At 44.1% G+C, this 22,663-nt stretch overlaps 1 protein-coding gene across 3 annotated transcripts in view; it reads right to left on the reverse strand.

The window, feature by feature from the left end:
• The window catches only part of LPCAT2 (lysophosphatidylcholine acyltransferase 2), a 54,123-nt gene extending 34,203 nt beyond the window's left edge, over window positions 1-19,920 (reverse strand). For 2 of the 3 annotated variants that reach the window (XM_024201405.3, XM_026652688.2), the window contains exons 1-6: window positions 19,610-19,920; window positions 8,201-8,340; window positions 6,911-7,128; window positions 5,156-5,268; window positions 1,788-1,848; window positions 260-318 (exon numbers count right to left, since the gene is read on the reverse strand). In XM_024201405.3, the coding sequence (XP_024057173.1) occupies window positions 260-318; window positions 1,788-1,848; window positions 5,156-5,268; window positions 6,911-7,128; window positions 8,201-8,340; window positions 19,610-19,717 (699 nt within the window). In that variant the 5' untranslated portion in view covers window positions 19,718-19,920. Of the gene's footprint in view, window positions 1-259; window positions 319-1,787; window positions 1,849-5,155; window positions 5,269-6,910; window positions 7,129-8,175; window positions 8,341-19,609 lie in introns of those variants that run through there. The other variant, XM_024201406.2, reaches the window with a different exon arrangement.
• Between the last annotated feature and the right edge of the window lie 2,743 nt (window positions 19,921-22,663).

Below are 22,663 nucleotides of genomic sequence, written 5' to 3' on the forward strand. Positions count from 1 at the left end.
TCCTAGGATAGCTCCTCCCAGTCTGGCCACACCAAGAAGGAAGAGGAAAGATGCAGTAGAGCCAGCTACGCTAGCTTTGCATCACTAGAGGATTTCCCTGTGTCAGGGGAATTCTCAGCCAACCCTTTAAGGCAAAGCAGCTGGGGCCTCTAGGAATGCATTTAAACTTGACAATGGACTGCCTAGTACCTGGGTGTCTTAAGAAGAATGTTTTGATTTCTAGCTTTCTAAGTTGCCAAAAGGAGAATGTTCTACTTACCAGTTTGTTTGGATATCGGAGCAGCACCGGTTGCACGGGAACTCCTGGAATAAAGGCTCCTGTAACCACAAATCACTTTTTAATATACAAACATACCACTTAAGAATTTTAAGTGATTAAGACAAAGGAGGATTGGAGGACAAATAAAACGTAAAGGGGAAATTTAAAAAAAAAAGTTATCCCTTGACAGTTATTTTTTAAAAGCATAACTAGTGATTCCAGATAAAGGAGACCCTCCCTTCTACCTGGCTGAACTCTAGAACAGAGTTTTAGGTCAGAGAGAAGTGATTCCCTTGGATTTGTGGATTATTTTAAACTAATTTTCACCCATCTGAATGAATGTCAGTTGTCAAGGGACATAGTCAGTGTTGTTGCAGTCGTGTTGGTCCCAGGACATTAGAGAGACAAGGTGGGTGACGTAGTAAAAGACATTACCTCACCCACCTTGTCTCTCCAGTCACCAAGGGAATAATATTGGCTACATGTTCACATGACCATTGGGGAGAATGACAGCCAAGATAGTCAGGTAATGCTTATGGTCCTTATTTAGTCACATAGGTGCCTATACTAGCATTATGTGACTTTGGAATAGGGGGCTGCTTTTTCAACAACATAACGTGGGAAACCATCATAGCTTTGGTGAGCAAGCAGCAGAAGAGACCACTTTCTACTAGACAGAGCCATAATAGAACATCGATTCTGTGCAGCCAATAATCTGCTCTGCTAATCCTGCTAAATACGAACCAGAGTAGATTTCATACATCAGCTGCATGACAAAGAATGTTTCTATTTTTTTTCCCCCCATCAGAACCTGAACAAATATACACTGAAGCACGGAGATTACTCCAGTTAGTTGCTCAGCTCTAAATTTTAAAAATTACAAAACTACCAAAATAAATGCAATTATTAATTATCCTGCAGGAACCAATAAAATTCAGAGTTGTTTATGCATTTGTAGCATTAATAAGTATATTAAATATTAGGGGTTAACTAAAACAAATGCATCTCAAATTACAGGAACATTGTCAGGTCCAATTTCTCAAAAGTAGGTTTTGTGAAAATGGGTTTCCACTGTTTGCTTTTAATTTCAATGAAGATACTTTATATAAAACTAATAGACATTCCTGTAAAGGATTTGCAACACAACTATTGAACCATTGCTATAAAGCATGAAAAGACCTAGTAAAATTGTCTAGAAACTGCCCAGAAACTAAGTGCAACTAACTAATCTATTATCCTTCTACAAGCTGCCACAAATTGAAAAAGCAAACTCACAGCAAATGGTATAAAGTAGTAGAGGTTTTAAAAACTACTGCAGTTTTAATAATCTAAGGTGTTACTAGTAGCAAAGGTGAAGAAAAGTGGCTTTTTAGAAGTGCTTGACTTGACAGTACCCTTACAGACTGTGAATAAACAAAAGAAACCCACTGGACCAAATTAATATTTTTACAAACTGACTGAAGTGACTTTGCAAATCATACCAGTCCATGATTTTCTAACAAAATACATGCAACACAATATCTCTCACCTTGTTTAAAGGTGATCAGACAGGATCGATTTGTACAGGTGCCTTCTGGGAAAATCAGTACCTTGGATTAAAAAAAAGGTATATTTATTTATATACATATACTTTATACTTTTGCCTTAACAACTTATACATGCCTGAAGGTGTGACTTCTTATTCAAATTCTCTGAACTGTCGATGAGCCCTGATACTGCATCACAAGTTTATCACTTTGTCAGCAAGGAAATGAAAGAACGCCTGTGATTGACAGCGATTTTATTCCTCTGGATTTGAAAACAAATGCTTTGTAAGAGAGAGAACTTTGGGGAAGGCCTTTGTCAAGTCTGAAGTAGGGCACAAAAGGCCTCCAACGTTTCCCTTGCAGTATCTAGTGTTGGAAATAATGAGCGATTGTTTCTTTCTCTGCCAGGAGCTCCTTTCAGATCTGTAAGCTGTATGAACACTGAGTCTGGGTTGACATCAAGTGCATAAGAGGCACTCAAGCACTTACCGACACAGATGCTATCAACATGAGCTTAGATGCCAACTGTGAGGATATGATCACGGATCAAGGGGCAGCAGCAAAACACACTTAGAGGTGGGGGCATTTGTGATGTGATGACTTCTGAAAGCATTACGTACTACTGAATGGCTTCGGTGTCTGGAAGAATCAGACACACTGGATACCCAGGAGGTCTTAGAATCATCTTCTGAAGCAATTGGATTAGAAGGAGATACAGTATGGCACAGTGCAGCCAACCCTTCAAGGAACATAGAGCACACTAGCAGCTTTGTCTTTTCGGGGCACTCTAGCAACACCTATTGGAATTCTGAACTCTTGGCAAGAACATGCGACTCCTGAACAGTGTCACTGTAGCAAAAATTACAAAGAGATGCTCCTACTTCACTCCCTCCTAGTTCACAGGGCATGGCTGGGGGAAAAGAAGGCATGCCCAAGGCATCCCTGTGCTCCAGTGATATTCTGCTTGGGGGCATAGGCAGGTAGGTGTAAGTTAGAGCAACCCTGAGGCTGCTCTAATTTATGACAGAGGGATAGCTCCAAGGATAGAGGAAGCACAAAGGTGGTAAACACATGACCATTCCTGTACCAACCATAGTACAACCAGAACAAAAAAAATTGCTACCTAGGTACCTGGGCACGAAAACTGATACTTAAAGGACATAGGGCTGGTGCCCAGAGAGAGGAATTTTCATATTCCTACCTCCAGAATCAAGTAGACAAATGCAGCCAGTTCTCTCTAGACCAAACCACTCTTTGAGAACCTAAAAGAAACATGTGTTGGGAGCAGCAGCATGTGCTCTTGGCTAGCACATGCCACCTACCTCAGCAGACATGCTGAGGACAGACAAAGCAGCCTAACCAGATCATGCCTCCTTTGTGCGGAGGAGTACAGGAGAAGCAATAGCTGGGCCCCTTTGTTGCTAACAGGAGTGTTCTTCTGTTGATGTGCACTGTTCTAAGGGAAGGGGCCCCTGGATCCCTCTGCTTTCTCCTCCACTGCACCCGCGTTACAGGGGCTGCATTTGGCCCTAGATATTTTAGAATATGTTGTGAAAATATGTTTACGGTCAGGTTCCTCCAAAAAAGAGGAAGGATAACACACAGGACTGGGAGTCAGAAAGCACGGGCTACATTCCCAGCTTGGCTGCTGACTCACTCCACAACCTTGGATTGGTCACTTAGCTATGCCTCAGCTTCCTCATTGGTAAACTGGGAATCCACAAATCTACTCTACTTTATGCTACAAGCCTAAACAGCCCCCAACACCTCTGGGGATTGGGATAGCACAAAACTGTCGTAAAGCCACCTCTGTGTCTGCCCCGTCTTCAGCAGAGCTCTGGTGCACCTGGTCTAGATTCCATCCAACCACGCATTTCCGCCAGGAAAATTAACTGCACTGGTTCAATCACACCTCCATTTCTAAGCACAGCATTACTCAAAAGCTTTCCTAGAAGTGATCTGGGTGTCTGATTAAAATGCCTGCGTGGCAGAGTTCCAGACCTGTGACAAATGGAAAAACCAACAAAGGCGGCTGTAAGAATGCATAGAGCAAATTTGAATGTGCACTTGTGAGTCAAATTAAAGAAGCCTAAATCCTAACTAAAGAACTTGGAGCAAGCTGCTTGTGGAATGAAAATGATGCATGGTATTTAAATAATCCCATCTCAGGGAGAAAATGACGTGTGTTTTGGTTTTTGTTTCCTGGAAATGGGGCTCTATGGCTGCTGTCTGTCCCGACCACCCCCTTATCATTAGGGCTGTGCATTCCGGTTCAACAGAAACACAAATATCTTGCTATTGGCATCTCTGACTTTTCACCAGCTTTTTATTTTTGCTTCAGGAAGCCAGCTATGGAACAAAAACAAACTGATAGCCAGTTTCCTCATGATGTTTCAATCATCCAGGAAGGGACCTGCTCTGAGAAAAATAGATCTCATGATATTTCAGCCACTGAACTCGTTCTCTCAGTCACTGAAAACAAAAACAAACACAAGCACAAGCACACGCATGAGATCAGGTACAGATTTCTACCTTGGATGCTCCTCTGCCTTTAAGAGCTCCACACACAGTAGAAGAGGTGCCATTCCAGTGCGTGGGATAGGACAGATGCAGGATTTGGTCAGATTGTCATGGGGAGTTCAGTTGTGTGGGGCTCCCTGGGCACTGTCAGTCAGGGGTTTTTATGACAGGGCAGCAGTGGGCTGAGGTCAGAACTAGAGGATCAGCTTCTACAGGGATCCTTTAGGCTTTGCTCTTCCAAGAAGAATGGGGTGTGCGAATGTTCCAGGGCCCATCCCAGCCCTTGGCCTGGCACAGTAATTGTAGAGCTGCTCCCCCCAACGCTACTCTCTCCACGGAGGTCCCCAGCATCCAGCTACTCCAGCTGGAAAGATGATGTAGTCCTAGAAGCAGAGAAACAGCGTGGTGCTGAAAAGTTACCACAAGCGAGTAGGTATGCGGAGCGGATATCCATTACTCTCATGCTGAACTCGAACACAGATGGTAAAGTGGCTTCCAAAATACAGGTGAAGCTAAATGCCTACTAAGTTTCAAGCGACCTGGTCAACAGGCTCAAGGCCCCAATCTTCGGGGCGGGGAGAGGGTCCCCATCCCTTTGGGGTGGTCTTGACACATTTTTTACAAGTTGTTAATACATTTGGGTTCTGAATTGATTCCTCAGTCACTCAAGAGTAATTATGCTGGAATCCCCTTTCCTTTTGTAAAAGCCTTTTATAAAACCCCAAAGGGTTGATGATGTCTCCTTTGGTTTCAAAGTTACAGCTACAGGCCAGTGCTCAACTGAATGGGATTTTTAAGCCTTACGTTTCACAATTTAAAAGGAAAGCTGACACTTTACAGCCTATTTTACCTGTGGCCACTGGCCTCCTGATGTTGCTCGTTTAGTTATCTCATTGATTGTATTCCTTCGAGAATCTGGGTCTAGACGTGATACCAGTACAGGCTGGAGGGATCTGAGAATTGCTGTGAAAGAGAGATTCAAGTGATCATTATTATTCATGGCACACGAATACCTAGAAGATCCAACTGAAATCAAGAGTCACTGTCCTAGGCATTGAATAAGCGCATAGTAAGAAACAGAGCCTGCCTTGCTCAGCTTCCAGCCTAAATAGAAAAGACAGGCCAAGAATGGGAAAAACACGATATTACTGCCCCTAATACAGAGAAATGATGTGATTTGCACCCAAGTTCATACAATCTGTGGCAGAGTCAGAAACTGAATGCAGATCTCCTAAGTCCCAGTCCTGCCTTCACCATGAGACCATCTTCCTTGCCCTGTGCTCCCAAAACTACATAGCAAATATCAGTAAGTCTTTCATGCTAGTCTAGTGTTTTTAGCTTACTTTTCCTAGTTGCCTACTAGGAGTTTGGCTTTGAGTTATATTGCTTCTGAACAATGTTGTAAACTTCAGGCTGGCCACCATACAAAATAAAGGACGTGAGAGTAGTAAAAGGGCTACAGCATTTATATGGCCTCAGTAATAATAAAAGTGTGGGTCTTCTTTTTTCTTGGGTTGATTGAGGGGAGGAGGAGGAGGAGAGATCAGACAATGGGAAAAATCAAGCATATATTCTAATCTATGGAATGGTTTCCTTTTTGCATAATTCCTTCTTCACAGATCAGTGACACACACAAAGCACAAATGCTCAGCGAGTTCAAACATAGAAAGCAGTGTCAAGAATGCGCCATTTTCTGAATTTCCTTGATATGGGTCTGTTCTGCATTTTCTTTACATAACTCCCCACCCCCAAGACCCTGAGTAATTTGTATGTTCATTTGAAAATTCAGCACTTTGAGGGCTTGATGAGTCCATTCCATCCATCCATGTCAAGTAGAGAAGCCTTTCCACAACTTTCCCATTCCTGGAAACGACTGGCAGATCTGCACAGGGATCGTCAATTCCACTGCTTCCTTCAAGTCTCCTCTGAGCGGTAACATGCAGAGATCTGCTGTGGAGCTAGTCACTGTCACAGGCCAGGGGTGTATCTAAGCCTTCAGCGTGGGCTCACTAAATCCAGTTCTGCGGCAAGAAGGTCTCCCTGTGGCAAAAGTCACCCCAAAGTCACGTGAACCATGCTCCTTTGGTTTCTTTGTGTTACTCCTGAAGCCCCTTTGTCTTCCTGCCTCCTTCCCCACAAGAGTCTGAAATTTCTGGGAAGCTCCCAACCTTTCTCCATTCCATCCATGTTGCTCAAAGCCAAAAACTGTCAACAGGAGAATCTTTTGGCTAATGATTTACAGGATGATTGTCAAGGGTCACTTGAGTCATGTACACAAAGGAAGAAAATGGAGCTAGAAATTATGGCAGGACAGTGTTAGGGAGGGAAAGACAGTGGAAATATAGGTCAGCTTTTCAAAGCTATTTAGGCACCTAAAGATGCAGATAGGTGCATGGTGGGATTTTCAGAAGTGCCTAAGCAAGTTAGGAGCCTCTCTCCCATTGAGATCTGAAAATCCCACTAGGCGCCTACCTACATTTGTAAGTGCCTAAATATCTTTGAAAAGCTGGCCCTCAGTCACTTTTTAAAATAGGACTTTGCCTCTTAAGTCACTATGGTGCTTTGGAAAATTTTACCCCTTATCTGTAACTTTATCAATACTTACTGCCAAATACGGGGGCCGACAGGTTCTCTAACCTGGATACGATCGACGGCAATCCAGCTATGATACAAACAATTCCATCAAAGAAGCTTGAGTGAGGAGCTACAACAAGGATTGGGGCTTCCAAGGGACCTGCTACTTTCCCCTTCACTTCAACTTGGAAGCCCATCAAGAAGAACATAACACGACCTAAGCACTGGAGGGCACACTGGGTCACTCTCCTTTAAAAAGAAAACAAAACAAATAGCATGTGTAAGTGAATCAACTCCATTACGTGCCCCGGTCACCATTTCTTTCCCAGTTTAGAATAAAGAGCATGCAAGTTATGCATGACATGGAAACCTTATAACTACTGGACTCATGCACCCGCTATGTGGGAAATCAGACTCTACTGCCCCTTTTTTATGTTAAAAAACATAGGGATTCCACTTTGAATCAAAATTAGCCAGTCAAATAACATCAATCCTATTTTTTGAAATGATCAGTTTTAATAAAGAAACCCTGATTAAGATGGAAAGTGATCATGTTCCTTTAAAGGGGAACTTTAACTCTCAGCTACTCCCCGGTTTTGCTATAACCCACTTCCTGTTTTTATCCACGCCTGGTATCATGTGGCTACAGAGAGGGAAGAATCTGGAATGCACCCAAGATACTGAAAGGTCCAAAGCTGAGTGATCAAAACCCAGAATCCCTGCTTATAACCAATATAGCTGTGGAACAGCCCTTTGATGACATCACACCTAGGAGAAGAGATGTGTGAGCTACCACAGGTGTTTTTGTTGTCATGCATAATAATATTGAGCAATCTGGGCATTCTGCCTATTATATAACATCAGCAATATACAAGGATGTATTTTCTTGTTCCCATCATCCTCAGGCAGAATTCCAAAGCTGTTTTACTTCCTTTGTTAATGAGTACCCCACTCCATGGCCCAAATATTCCTTTCCGGCACCACCTCTAAGGAAAGGCCTGGCTTGCAAAGTGTCTGTCTTTAATATCTAAACTAGCTCCCAAGGTCTCTGCTACAATGAGCTCAGCAAACTACATAGCCCACCACATAGAAGAAGATTTTCTGATATTTGCATGAGGTAGCAGAAACCTTATTTCTGTTTTACGATCACTCAGAGAAAATGCACCAAAATGCTGTTGATCATAAAGCAGACACATTCTCCACAGCATGTATTTGCAATATTTCTTTGATCATGTAAATAATAAGGAAACAATTTATTAACGTTTGGAGCTTTTAAAATATATCACTAAAATTTACCTAAAGTTTGACAATTGCTTTTTACCTCTTCCATCCCATGAGCGGCACGGACCCTCTTCCAGGATGGCAGAAAGTTGCAATTGCTGCAAATGGCCATGACAGCAGCAAAATTAATGCAATGCATATGGCACGAAATGGAAGCAGGATAATCCCCAATAGGACAATCTGGGAGGGGGAAAAAAAGGAAGAAAATGCACCAACAGAAATCACTTTGACAACCAATTTGCTCTGGTTACATAATGTGGACTTTAAAGTACTTATGTCACTGCTACATGATTAAATACGAAAAGTATTATGTGATTCTAACACAACTACGGATGTTTATATAAAAGGAGGGGGAAGTTATTTTTTCTTTTACAAATGGTGCTTGGGAAAATTCTATAGTTAGAACTGGAATTTCTGATTCTTTAAGTAAAGGATCTTACAAGACTGATTGATTGGCACAGAGGATTGGAAATTTATTTATTTAGCAGGGGCATAGTCATCTAGCCAAGCGATGGCATCTTCAGCGGCGTGATGCAGTTCTTCTAGGCCACCGCTGAACCTAGTCAGCAGGCATTCCTCGACAATGTGCGTCATCATCTGTGTCGCGCTGCAGCTGCACAAAGGGCTGCCACGAAGGCCCCAGCAATACTGGTTGGCTGCACAGAGACCTTGCCCAGTCCAGAACCTGTTCAACAGGGACCATCGGCGATGGGGCAGGTCAAAACCAGGCAGGCAAATTGTGGGGTCAGCGATGAGGGACTGGTTGGGGATTATACCAGATATCCATTCCTCTCGTCAGAGTGTTTCCACCCTAATGTCCTGGCATGGCAGATTGGAAATGGTAATGGTCGCCTCCAGATGACCGGTTCACATCGAGTCCAGATAGCTAGTAACCAAACATCATTACCAGCTGATATCTGCTTGATGTTTTCTCAGTCCTGGTCCTAGGGAACATATCCACAACACAGCCTACTGTAACTAGCACTAATGTTGGTGTAGCCTCAGCAGAGACACCAAGATGGAAACAGGCTAAGTCCCCCCTGCATTAGTAGCTTGAGCTTCAGTGGCACTCAAGCATCTACACATGCGCACACACCCTGACGAGCTAGCTACCTCGAGCATGAAGCCCCAGTTACCTCGAGCTAGACATTTGCGGGTGTGTTTGGGAACTGAATTAGGGGTAACACTCAGGTTGTGCCCTGAGCTATAAATGTAGTGAAGCCATACCTAAATTGCCTGTTCACCCCTAAAGACAATCTCTACAACTTATGTTCACGCATAGTTTGAGTATTGCATGTCATTACTGCTGCCCAGGCAATGTCAGTTCTATGGACAATAAAGGTCTTCAGTCCCCAGTCACTGAGAATTTTTCACAAGCACTGGAGTCACTTAGAAGTATTAAAACATACAGGCTTGACGAAGACAACACAATCAATCAATATGTGACTTCCTACCTCCTGACTGCTTTGAAATGTGCCTCTTTGAATCCTCAAAACACACGGAGATAGAGCCTCAACTTTATTTTTCATAAATTTAGAAAAACTTCGGTTTAGACAGGCAAAAACTGAAATGCACTCTGAGTTGTTGAAGGGAAAAGGACGCAGCTTCCCTATTCCTTGGTTACTGCCAAGAACAGACTCAATATTTACACCTAGTGTAATAGACACAAAGCAGTCTTGCCACAATCAAACTATTCCTCTTCGACTCAGTTCCTAAAGCTCTCTCAAACATGCTGGGTAGGTACATCATAGACTAGGGGCGGGCAACGTTTTGGCCTGAGGGCCACATCGGGTTTCTGAAATTGTATGGAGGGCCGGTTAGGGAAGGCTGTGCTGCCCCAAACAGCCAGGTATGGCCTGGCCCCCGCTCCCTATCCAACCCCCCCTGCTTCTCGCCCCCTGGGACGCCTGCCCCATCCACCCCTTCCTGTCCCCTGACTGCCCCCCGACTGTCTCCCACTGCCCCATCCAACCCCTCCTCTCCTTCCTGACCGCCCCCGGAACCCCTGCCCCTGACTGCCCCCCGGCCTCCCCATCCAACCCCCCACTCCTTCCTGACTGCCCCCCGGGACTCCTGCCCCCATTCAACCCCCCTGTTCCCTGCCCTCTGACCGCCCCAACCCCTATCCACACCCCGACACCCTGACCACCACCCCAAACTCCCCTGCCCTCTAACCAACCCCTCCCTGCCCCCTTACTGCGCTGCCTAGAGCACCGGTGGCTGGCGGCGCTACAGCTGCACTGCCCAGAGCGCCGGATCAGGCCAGGCTCTGCAGCTGCGCTGCCGGGCAAGAGCTCGCAGCCCTGCTGTCCAGAGCGTTGCGCCAGCAGCGGAGCGAGCGAGCTGAGGCTGCGGGGACAGCAGGGGAGGGGCTGGGGGCTAGCCTCCCCGGCCAGGAGCTCAGGGGCCGGGCAGGAGGGTCCCGCGGGCCGTAGTTTGCCCACCTCTGTCAGAGACACATGTCTCAGGAAAATGCAGACTGGCTAATCCAGCTATTCAGTAAAGGTTATAAAACCACAAATCATGCTAATATTAATGCAAATATTTGACAGAGTATTAAACTTTATCATGATGTAACCATATCCTGCTTTATTCTACAATACTGCTGCTGTATATAACAGGATACATGCACAAACCATATTCATCCAAAGGCATGACTGGATGTCATGAAGCCTCTCAACGTAACTAATCACAATCAAAGAGCTTAATGTGTTGTATTTAATTTGAAATCTTGAAATAATTTTGCAATGTTTTTCAAGCAGGTCAAAAACAACAGAAAGTATAAACAGAAGAATTAGTTTTGGGAAACCCATTTTGAAAGTTATATCTGAAGGATCGTTACATCCACAGCCATTTAACAATGAATTTCCAAAACCAGACAGGTACATTGCAGCAAGAAGTGTATCGTATAAAAAATTTTATTGCCATATCAGATGATTGGCTCTTACTAGCAATCATGCAAGCTTTACCATTTTTTTAAAACCTGCAACTAAATAGCAGCATTCCTCCCTCAAAGACAGCACTTCTAAGCTGATCTTTACAAGTGACTACTCCCTGTTCAATAAAAGCAAGGCCAAACAGCTGCCCCATCAGGAAATAACTTCTGGAAAGCAATTTCTGATTCATACAGCTGAATGATCATTACCAAACTATATTCACTGTCTTGATTCGTACGTCTCCCCTTTAAATTAAACTAATGTTTGTAATTCACATTGGAGATTAAAAGCATTTCTAAGTATTATTCATCCTATTCTTCAATATACTCCATTGGCTCCAATGTTCCTTTTGTCTGTCTCTCTCTCATCTCTTTCAGCGTTCCTTCAATCTTGTCATGACATCCTACGGTTCCAAAAATAATTGGATCATCTCCATCCAAAAGTAAATTTGTCCTTATTTATCTTCTAAGTATTAATATCATAAACACTGAATTTTATCTGCCACTTTGTTGCCCCGTCACCTCCTTTAGTGAGAGCCCTTTGTAACTCTTCACAGTTAGCTTTGAACTTAACTATCTTGAATAATTTTGTAATGTCTGCAAATTTTGCCAACTCACAGTTCACCCCTTTTTCCAGATCATTTCTGAAGATGTTGAACAGCACTGGTCCCAAATACAGATCCTGGGAGGATCCAAGGGGACCCTGCTATTTACTGCTCTCCACTGTGAAAACTGACCGTTTGTTCCTAGCCTTTGTTTCCTATCTTTTAATCTGTTATTGATCCATGAGAAGACCTTCCCTCTTATCCCATGGCTGCCTACTTTGTTTAAGAGACTTTGGTGAGGGACCTTGTCAAAGGCTTTCTGAAAATGTAAGTACACTATATTCACTGGATCCCCCTTGTGCACATGTTTGTTGGAACCCTCAAAGAATTCTAATAGATTGGTGAGGCATGTTTTCTCTTTACAAAAGCCACGTTGACTCTTCCTCAACATATCTTGTTTATCTATGTGTCTGATAGTTTTGTTCTTTACTGTAGTTTCAACCAGTTTGCCTGGTACTGAAGTTAGGCTTACGGGCCTGTAATTGCCAGGATCGCCTCTGGGGCCTTTTTAAAAAATTGGCATATACACAATTGGAACTCTTCTATATTTACAAATCGTTTTATTAATACATTTAGCACAGTCACAAACACCCCAACTTGGTAATGTGCAGGGCCGGCTCCAGGGTTTTTGCCGCCCCAAGCGGCGGGAAGGAAAAGAAAAAAAAAGCTGCGATCGGGATCGGTGGCAGCTCCACCGCGCCGCTTTCTTCTTCGGCGGCAATTTGGCAGCAGGTTCTTCCCTCCGAGAGGGACCGAGGGACCCGCCGCCGAAGAGCCCGACGTGCCGCCCCTTCCCCTTGGCCGCCCCAAGCACCTGCGCATCCATATACTCATACCATCCCTTGTAGAATAACCTGAAATATTAGCTATTATCTTCCTCATTACCATCACCTTCTCCTTCAGCACAAGTGCCCATTATTTTGGCACCTCCCAAGGACTACATCTCCTCCCTACTGCCCCTATGCTGTGATACAACGTTTATAATATGTTACGCTGTCACCACTATGTTTGATGCATATTTAGTAGGGGATTTTCCCCTTTTCTTTATTTGTATTTTTTAACCTTACTAATGTCAGACTGTCTTTTTTTTCCTATAGGTTAGTATATCAATTACTTCAACTTATTATATACGTTAATTTGTTACCATGACCCCTTTTAGGTATCTGCGGCTGTAAGTCGTGTACCTGTTATATACGTCAATTTATTGTCAGGATACTCTTGTGGTTGGATCACATGCCTGTGGTCAGAACTTCCCCTTAAACACTCGATTTTTAGCCTCCCAATACTGGTGTTTCCGTTGGCCGTTTATCTGTTCAAAGTTCATAGACCTCAAGTCTTATGCTAACAGCATACAGGCCTGTAGGTTCCTTACATATAATGCAAAGCAGAATATAATGCAAAACAGTGCATATAATAAAGGCAAGCTAGCCCACTGGGCTACAGGCATTATATTAACTGCCCTCCAATCACCTGGGACAGAGACTGATTTAAGTGACAGGTTACATACCACAGTTAGTAGTTCTGCAATTTCATATCTGAGTTCCTTCAGAACTCCTGAGTGAATACCATTTGGTTCTGGAGATTTACTACTGTTTAATTTATCAATTTATTCCAAAACCACCTCTATAGATACCTCAATCTGGGACAGTTTCTCAGATTTGTCACCTAAAAAGAATGGCTCAGGTGTGGGGTTCTCCCTCACATCCTCTACAGTGAAGACCAATGCAAATAATTCATTTAGCTTCTCTACAACAGCTGTGTCTGCCTTGAATGCTCCATTAGCACCTCAATCATCCAGTGGCCCGACTGATTTTTCGACAGGCTTATGGCTTATGATGTACTTAAAAAAACCTGCTATTTTCTGTGTCCTTGGCTAGTGGAACTTAAAATTCTTTCTTGGTCTGCCTTATTATACTTTTACACTTACATTGCCAGAGTTTATCCTCCTTTCTATTTTCCTTCCTGGCGTTTGACTTCCAATTTTTAAAGGATGTCTTTTTGCTTCTAGCATTCTGCTGTTTAGACATGGTGGCATTTTTTTAGTCTTCTTATTGCTTTGGGGGGTGGGCATACATTTAGTTTGAGGCTCTATTATGGAGTTTTTAAATAGTCTCCATGCAGTTTGCAGACATTTCACTCTTGTGACTGTTTCTTTTAATTTTTGTTTAACTAGCTTCATTATTGTGTAGTTCCCCTTTTTGAAGTTAAATGCTGCTGTGGTGGGTTTCTTTGGCATTTTCCCCTCTATAAGCCTGTTAAATTTAATTACATTATGGCCACTATTACCTAGCAGTTCAGCTATATTCACTTCTGGTTCAGATCCCCCATTATTATTGCGTTTTCTGCATTTGTAGCCTCTCTAAGCTCCCTGAGCATTTCACAGTCACCATCCTGGTCAGATGGTCGGCAGTATATTCCTACTGCTATACTCTTACTGTTCAAGCACAACATTTCTATCCATAGAGATTCTATGGTGCAGTTTGATTCATTTAAGATTTTTACTTTGACTGTATGCTTTCTTTCACACATAGTGCCATTCCCCCACCATTATGACCTACTGTGTCATTTCTATATATTTTGTACTCTGGTATTACCAAGTTCCATTGATTATCATTTCACCACGTTTCCATGATGCATATTCCATGATGTTGCACTTCATGTGCAGATTATAAACAAAAGATGCAAAAGGAGAAGATCATGTACTGTATTTCTTGATCCAGTATTGAGAAGCTAGTAGGAAATCTCTGGTTCAACAAATTCTGCACAAAGGAGGTGATTTTATTCGATTCACAATGATCGACACCGAATAAAGGAGAGAATTATCAGTCCCCTAGGCCAAATTTTTCAAAATTAGCTATTGAATGAGGATCTCTTTTGTCAGCTCCTGCACATTCCCTTTCCTGCCCCGCTCTCATTGGAGCCTCTTCTCTTCTAGCTGTGCACCCTTTTGGGCATGATTTCTCTGCTCACCAGGCTTCTTTAAAACAATGACTTACAATTCTCCCTTTCCATACCTGCCTGGTCTCCATCCATGCAATCTCATACTTCGGCCTACCTTTCTGCCCCCTCCTGGATGTCGCAACACCAGCTTACCCTTAACAAGATCAAAACTGAACTCTTTAGACTTCCTTCCAAACCCAGTGCTCCACCCCAGTATCTGACACTGTTGACAATGCCCCAATCCTCCCTGACACTCTGTCAATCTTGGGGTCACCGTTGGCTCCTCGCTCTCCTACATCTAACACATCTAGGCTTTATGCCAACGATGCCCTTTCCTCTTTTATAACATTTCCAAAATCCAGCCTTTTTTCTCTCTCCACACAGCTAGGCTCACATCATCTCCCATCTCCCTTTTCCTCCTCTCTGGCTTCTCTGACAAGAACATTGCCCCCATCCCCGCTAATCCATTAAGAAATACAGTTGCTAAGATCATGTTCCTTACCCTTTGCTCTGATTACGTCATCCTTTTCTCTGAATCCCTCCACTGGTTCCACATTTTTCAGTGCATCGAATTCAAGCTTCCTGTCCTCATCTTCCAGGCTCTTCACAATTCTGTCCCTCTCCAACATATCTACTCTAGTCTCTTATGTTTCCCTCATACCTCCATTTGTTTATTTCTCCCATGAGTGTTTCTGCTTTCTTCCATGATGCCCTTTATGCATATGTAACCCATTGGTCAGTATGTCCTCCTCTGTGCCCAGTCCACACAAGATGAGTCTGTTACAACTCCCAGCTAGAGAGTCTGTTTCTTGAACTCAAGATGCAGAGACTCAAGCTTTTAGCCCTAGAGATCTCCAGTTCAATCCCTCAGGTTAGCCAAGATGGCGGCCATTACACATAAAACATGCATTCTGAATTAATCTATAAGGTTACTAGCCTCTCCTCAATACATACTTTTGGTGTTAGGCCCATGAAAATCAGCCAGCCTGTGAATGATAGGTAATGTAGCAGTCAGTGATAGCAGATTTATTTATTTTAAAAGACAACCATTCTGATGAACTAACTCCAGACTGGAAATAACAGACCCCCATCAAGCTTGTGAAATCCATGTAAATCCATGTGATCTTATTTCTAAATACCCTACTCCTTCCTTCACTTTGGTTAATCACACTTGCTTGTTTACATCTGTTTCAAACTTGATTGCAAGTTCTCTGAGGCAAAGGCTGCATCTTCCTGTGCAGTTTTTACAGCTCCTAGCACAATCTTTTTAAAATCTTAATTGCAGCCTTTGGTGACAACCACCACATGAATGATAACCCATGTCTTCTGCTTGACTTGATGGGCTATTCTGATACAACACCCCTCTATAGGTACAGGCAGTATAATACACACACATTTTAAATGGAGAGCTATTGAGCTATAAACTCCAAATTAACACAACAAAGATACTGCAATCTTTTTTCCTGATCACCTATAGCACACACATTTAATATTAGAGGGACATGTCATAAATTGACGTACAGAGATGATTAAGGACTGAGACGAATTTAGGTCTGCTAATCCCACCTTCTTACAGCTCCTGAGCAGGTAAACCTGCCCCTAGCAGGTATGACTGGTTATTTTGTGGGTTGCAAGGTAAACATCCATTGTTTGTTTCAATAGATTTGTATTACTTTTTTCAGATGGCTCCAAACCCAAGTAATCCTATGTGACGAGAAAACCATTTCCTCATCTTCTAAAGAGACCCTTTCTCTTCTAAACAGCTGCACTGTGAGGTTAAAAAAACATTTTTATTTAAAAGTAAGTTGCTATATTGCCGTATATAAAGCCAGAGGTCTTTTAAAGTTGACTACACTTTTGACCGTGTCTGACATTATTTACCTTTTGCATTGCACTCAGCTCCAACAATGAAAACAGACTAATCAGTTTCCCTTCCCAGTTTCCATGTATTAGCACATTGGTGCAGCCTTTGGGTTTACAGCAGAATATAGCTATCCAGAAAACACACCATGAAAATGTTTATTTTTACATTAAGTTTTGTTAAAGAGTAAAAAAATATTCAAAGCCACAAAGGCCCCCCTAGATTTGGGAACTGAACTATTTGACTAAGCCTCTAATGTAGGACAGGGTGATACCACATCTCACTGAAGACTAGAAAGGAATTAAAGAAAAGCATTTGTTTTTATGCAGAAGTTCGAACATGAACATTCGCTGCTGTCTAATGTCCACAAGAAAGATTCAGCTAGCAAAATGTGAGTGAAAAGCAGGCTCTTCAGTTCCCACTGGCCTCCTGTCTCTGTAAAGCCTTGACCTGCAAGGTGCACCTCACAGGCAGAACCTGGCACTCATGGAGAACCCCAATGGCCTCAAGGGGGCTGTGAATGGGTGCCAGGCTCACCACACAGTGCATCTTGCAGCACTGGGGCCTGAAACTGTACCATTGTGTAATCTCCCCCCACCCTCCTGTAGCTTTACAGGAACATACTTCAACTGCTGAACAAGTGGAGATTATTGTAGAGATCTGGAGTAATGGACCATGGTTTCAAATTGTAGGCTTCTGAAAACAAGTTTCTGTATTCTATAACCAGATCTGCTAGTATGGAAACCTACACCTTTGGGGAATCGCAGTCGCACTAAAGTCAATGGCACAATTGAGAGGTGTGGGGTCCATGCTTGCAGATCCTGGTGTGTTTGTATTTAAGAAACATTTCAGTCCACCATTAAAGCTGAACAGCGTAAATACTGATCATAAATTGTTATGCAAGTGTCTTATCTTTCCTCCACCTCACCTACCTTCAATGTGAGTTATTTAAAATGTAGAGTATAGATATATAGAACTATTTAGAATTCCATTACACACTAATCCCAGATATTTAATAAAGTATCAGCAGAAAGTGGAAGATGATTAGGCCACCCTGTGTTGTGTTGATTGTCCTTACTGAGACAATGTCGGGTCAAATTTGGCTCAAAGTTTAGATTTTTATAATATAAGATTTTTAAAATCATAAATCCATAATTGCTTCCACGTATTTTTTAATTCCAAAAGGTGAAAGAGAAAAAAGAAAAAAGTCTGTCATCCAATCCCCTGCAGCATTTGCATCCACTACCGCAGAATCTAGTTCAATTGAGCCTGCAAATAAAATCTGTTAACAATAGGGTGACCAGACAGCAAATGTGAAAAATCGGGACAGGGGTTGGGGAGTAATAGGAGCCTATATAAGAAAAAGACCCAAAAATTGGGACTGTCCCTATAAAATCAGGACATCTGGTCACCCTAGTTAACGATAATGTGAAACTGGCTATCCTCTTTGCATTGTCCAAGCTAACAGATAAGTAAGAGTCAACATTTTTTTTAAAAAGTATATGTTTTAAATTATTTAATTTTAATTTGAAAAGAAAAGAATTTTTAAAGTGCTTAACATGAATCCTTTTAAAATCAATATTATAATAATTCAGCTTTTTATACTGCCATTTCAAAGTGAGACAAGTATTAGCCACATTGTACAGATTAATAACCCAAGGAACAGGGTTTAAAAGTTTACTTATGAGAAAAATAATGTTTTAAGCTATTTTCTTTCCTACTTTATAAACAACAACCATAGCCCTCATACTGCAAATATTTATGCAAGGGTGTAACTTTACTAACACAAGTTGTAATTTTGACATCAGTGGGACTACTCATTTACATACAGATATTTCACCTGCTTGTTTGTAGGATTGGGTCATTAGATTATTAAAATGAGATCATCTTAAACAGGGACTTACTCTTTATGCTGATTTCTTTTACATTTCCCCTAAGCTTTGATAATAAAAAAGACTAGTCATTTTCCCTTGTATTGCTATTCAGTTTCACTTTCAAGGTGACATGAACCAGAAGAATGAGGAAATGATTGGGAAGAAAATGTTTCCCCTGGAAAAAATTTCTACTACTGTTAAATTTTATAAAATGCTCCCCCACCCCAGCCAAATCTAAAATCCCAGTGCTGCAACTGGATCTAACTGTAGTATTAGAGCCAACTCATGGACCAGTTTTGACCTGATGGTGCCAGAGTGCTAACATCAAAAGTAATTGCACCTCAGCAGTTCTATTCCTTTAATTCAGTGGTTCTCAAACTTTTACACTTTCACATAGCAAGCCCCTGAGTGCAGCCCCCCCCCAAATTAAAACGACGTTTTAATATATTTAACACCATTATAAATGCTGGAGGCAAAGTGGGGTTTGGGGTAGAGGCTGACAGCTCACAACCCCCTGAGGGGTCCCGACCCCCAGTTTGAGAACCCCTGCTCTAATTGGTCAATTGGACCAAACAGCGACAGTAAACTGAAAGGTTAACTCTTAAAAAAAGTAACATCTCCAATGCAATGGGAGCTAGTTTTTAAGGGGGGGGGGGGGAAAATCAACATTTACCAAGGCACAGTATTGGTGATAGTGCCTCTCTTGAACATGGGAAATAGCCATGTAGATTTTGACAAGCTGGGGGAGGGCGCTGGGATTTGTTTGTTGGTAGAAGCGGCCCCTACTTTAACCAGACAGTCGGAGCACCCTGTACTCTTCCAGCGGCAATGTGTCCACGCACAGAAAGGGAAGTCTAGTGCCCATGCAATGTAGCTGGGTCGTTGCAACCCCGCACGCTGACAGGAGGGGAAAAGACAAACATTGTCCAGCTCGTGCACACCCGTCGGGCTGCTTCCCTGCCGATCCCCGAGGGAGGGTGGCTGGAGGGAGACGCTTTGCTCCGGGCGCGCCGGCTGCAGGCTAATCGCCGCCCTGGATTTACTGCAGCCTTGGCGGAAGGGCTGCCCGGGAATAAACAGCCTCGTTCCCTCGGCTTTGACCGAGCACCACGCCCAGCAGCCGGGCCCAGACCCTTCCCCGCGCCCCGGCACCTTCATTCCCCCGCACGTGCCCCGTGTGCACCGGCGAGGATGCCGCTGCCCCGTTAATCCCGCCCCGGGCCGCCGGCCTTACCCGGGCTTTGTCGCGGGCGCTCAGGCGCCCCTCGTGCACGAAGGGGTTGCGGACGCTGGGCGGGTAGAGGGACTGCTGCCTGGGCAGGGGCAAGAGCCGCGGCGCCATGGCCCCGCGCCGATCCGCTCCGCCGGCCGCTGTGCAGAGTCGCCGCAACCGAGCCCGGCGCCGGGCTGCTCCACCTCCTGCCGCCACCTGCGCATGAGCCGGCCGGGGCCCGGGGGAGGCCGGCCTGAGGGGAGCGCGCCCGAGGGATTCCCCCGCAGGCAGGAGACGCCCACGGCCGGGTCTCTGCTCCCGGCCTTTCAGCGTGTGGGCGCGTGTCCCGGGGGGGGGTCCTGCGGGGCAGCCCCCTGCCCTGGCTCCAGCCAGAGCCCCCAGAAGGGCTGGGAAGGGGGGGGGGGATTTAATGGCAGCCTGGGCTGGCCCCCTGGTGTAAACAGGTCTCTGAGGGAACTGCCCCCAGAGCCCAGCCAACCCCAGGGCCCTTGTGGCCCTCCGCCTTGGGGGCTGGGAAGGGAACCATCCCAGGAACAGAAGAGCCCCTGTTCCTCCTGCAGGAGCTGTGGCCGAAGCCAAAGTAGGAGGCTGGAGGACCCCCGACACTCCCCGTCTCCTTGGACTCAGTAGTGCAGTGGTTCTCAAACTTTTGTACTGGTGACCCCTTTCATACAGCAAGCCTCTGAGTGCGACCTCCCCCTCCCAATACATTAAAACCACTTTTATATTTAACACTATTTTAAATGCTGGAGGCAAAGTGGGGTTTGACCCCCCCCCAAATAATAACCTCATGACCCCCTGAGGGGTCCCAACCCCCAGTTTGAGAACCTCTGGGCTAGTGGGTTCTTGCCAGCACCCCAAACCTTGAACAGCAGGCCCCTTGCAGCCTTCTCAGAGGCAGCACACAGAAAGCCTCACTAACCTTACATCTATTTGGGGTGCATATTTGGCCTCCATCACTGTAGTATCTACAGGACTCACAATCTTTACTATATCTCTCCTCACAACGACCCTGGGAGGCAGGGAACTACTATTGCCCCCATTTCACAAATGGGGAACTGAGGCATACAGAAACTAAATGACTTGCACTTGCCCAAGGCGTCTGCTTGGAGGTTGTATCTCTTGTTATCATGATGATTTGCTTTGTGGTAGGGCCTGCTGGGAGCCCCAGTCATGGGCCAGGATTCCATTGTGCTGGGCGCTCTACAAACACAGACCAAAAGACTGTCCCTGCTCCATGGAGATTTTATTTTCCCCTTTCCTTTGTGGTGGTACAAAACCAAAAATCTCTCAAATGCACAGCCCAATCAATCATAGAGGAGCAAGCCAGATCTGGGTCAGTCGGGTCTGTCTTTCTCTCTTTAATATGTGTAAAGTTTACTTCAATAACGTCAGTTTCATCCTTTTATATCATGTTGCCACCATTTCTGATTAGTATTTGACAGGGATTAACAATGAGACAGCCCCAGGTTTGTATGTAGAAGCAGGGGTAAACGTGGACCTAAAATAGATGGCATATCCTGTAAAGAGGTCCTCATCCTAATGCCCTGAAACCTTTATGCTGCAATGATCTACCACTAAGCGGAGACAGGACAACTTATTGCCAGAAAGATAAAGTCAGGGGATCAGGTGGCATAATTAGTGAAGAGGAGTTAATTTTAGGTAGGGAGCCCTATAAGGCTATTCATTCTCCATCTCCCTTTTGGAGGTGAAGGCTGCTGGAACTTCCTCTGTCTTCAAACCTGAATGAAGCTGGGTCCCTTTTTGAAACTAAGCAAAGTTTCAGCCTAACTTTCTTTGGGGTACTTTGTTTTAGTTCCTCACACTACACTCATAACAGAGTTGATATAAGTTTATTAACCAGTTTATGATATAAGAACAAAACCTTTTCATTGCCCCAGTCTTGGCTCTCAAATGACTGACCTGCTGTGTTACCTTAGGTGAGTCCCTTGACCTTCCTGTGACACTGTTTCCTATCTCACCTATTGTCTGTCTTGTGTGTAACTAAGCATTCATGTAGTGGCTAGCACCCTAACTCTGTTGGGGCCTCTAAGTGCTACCATCATACAACTAAATAACAATAGACAAGTCTCAACCTTTCTAATCCAGTTCCTCTGTTTGGGGAAAACAGTACTTACCTACTTCACAGCGATGTCATGAGGATTAATACATTAACAGCAATCAAATGATTTTTAATAGTATTTGTGCTTTGAAAGTGCAAAACACAGTGTAACAGCTAATTAATAATACAAAGATTCTGCCAAATTCTGGCTTCAGGTATGCACGCACCGCGCTATCTGTCTGCAATTGAACCTCGGCCGGGCTAGGATTTTCCTCACTGCTGGGGTTTTTCACTGTCACCTGTCACACACCCTGTCTGGAACAGTTACAGGACAATCAAAGAAGTTGCTAACATGGAATGTTGGGGAACCTTTTGACCGACACGCTTGAACTATCTAGAGAGACCTTGTTACAGGTGGAGGGAGAGACAATCTGAAGGCTGAGAGGGAGGAGAGGAGAGTCTAGGCATCTTGAAAGGACCGACCAAAAATCCAAAGGGCTCTCTGAGTGGTGAGGGTATTGGAGGGAGGTGCTGGTTTTGTTTTCACATTGTTCTGTAACTTGCTGTAGTTTCTCTATGAATAACAGTTTGTTCAAAAATCTGACTGCTTGGCTAGGTGAGCAGCAACCAATTCCTCTCTCATTAGCAGCCAGTTGACTCTGGGTTGACCTGGTGGCCGAGCGGGGACATGGAAAATTTTTCAGACTCGGCAATAATTTTTCAGACTTGGCAAAAAATTTTCAGCCCGCTTCCTCCGGGTTGACCTGATGGCCGAGCGGGGAGCTGAACATCACTTGTCCCTCTAAGATGTTGGACGCCGACTGCTCGGGGGTCGCATAACTACTTAGCATGCCAGACTCTCGTTCGTTATTGGAATTAACCAGATAAAACTCTCCACCAACTAAGAACGGCCATGCACCACCACCCACAGAATCGAGAAAGAGCTATCTATCTGTCAATCCTTTCCGTGTCCGGGCCGGGTGAGGTTTCCC

The sequence above is a fragment of the Terrapene carolina genome, unplaced genomic scaffold (assembly GCF_002925995.2).
Source record: "Terrapene carolina triunguis isolate 2854851 unplaced genomic scaffold, T_m_triunguis-2.0 Scaffold130, whole genome shotgun sequence".
Lineage (NCBI taxonomy): Eukaryota > Metazoa > Chordata > Testudines > Emydidae > Terrapene > Terrapene triunguis.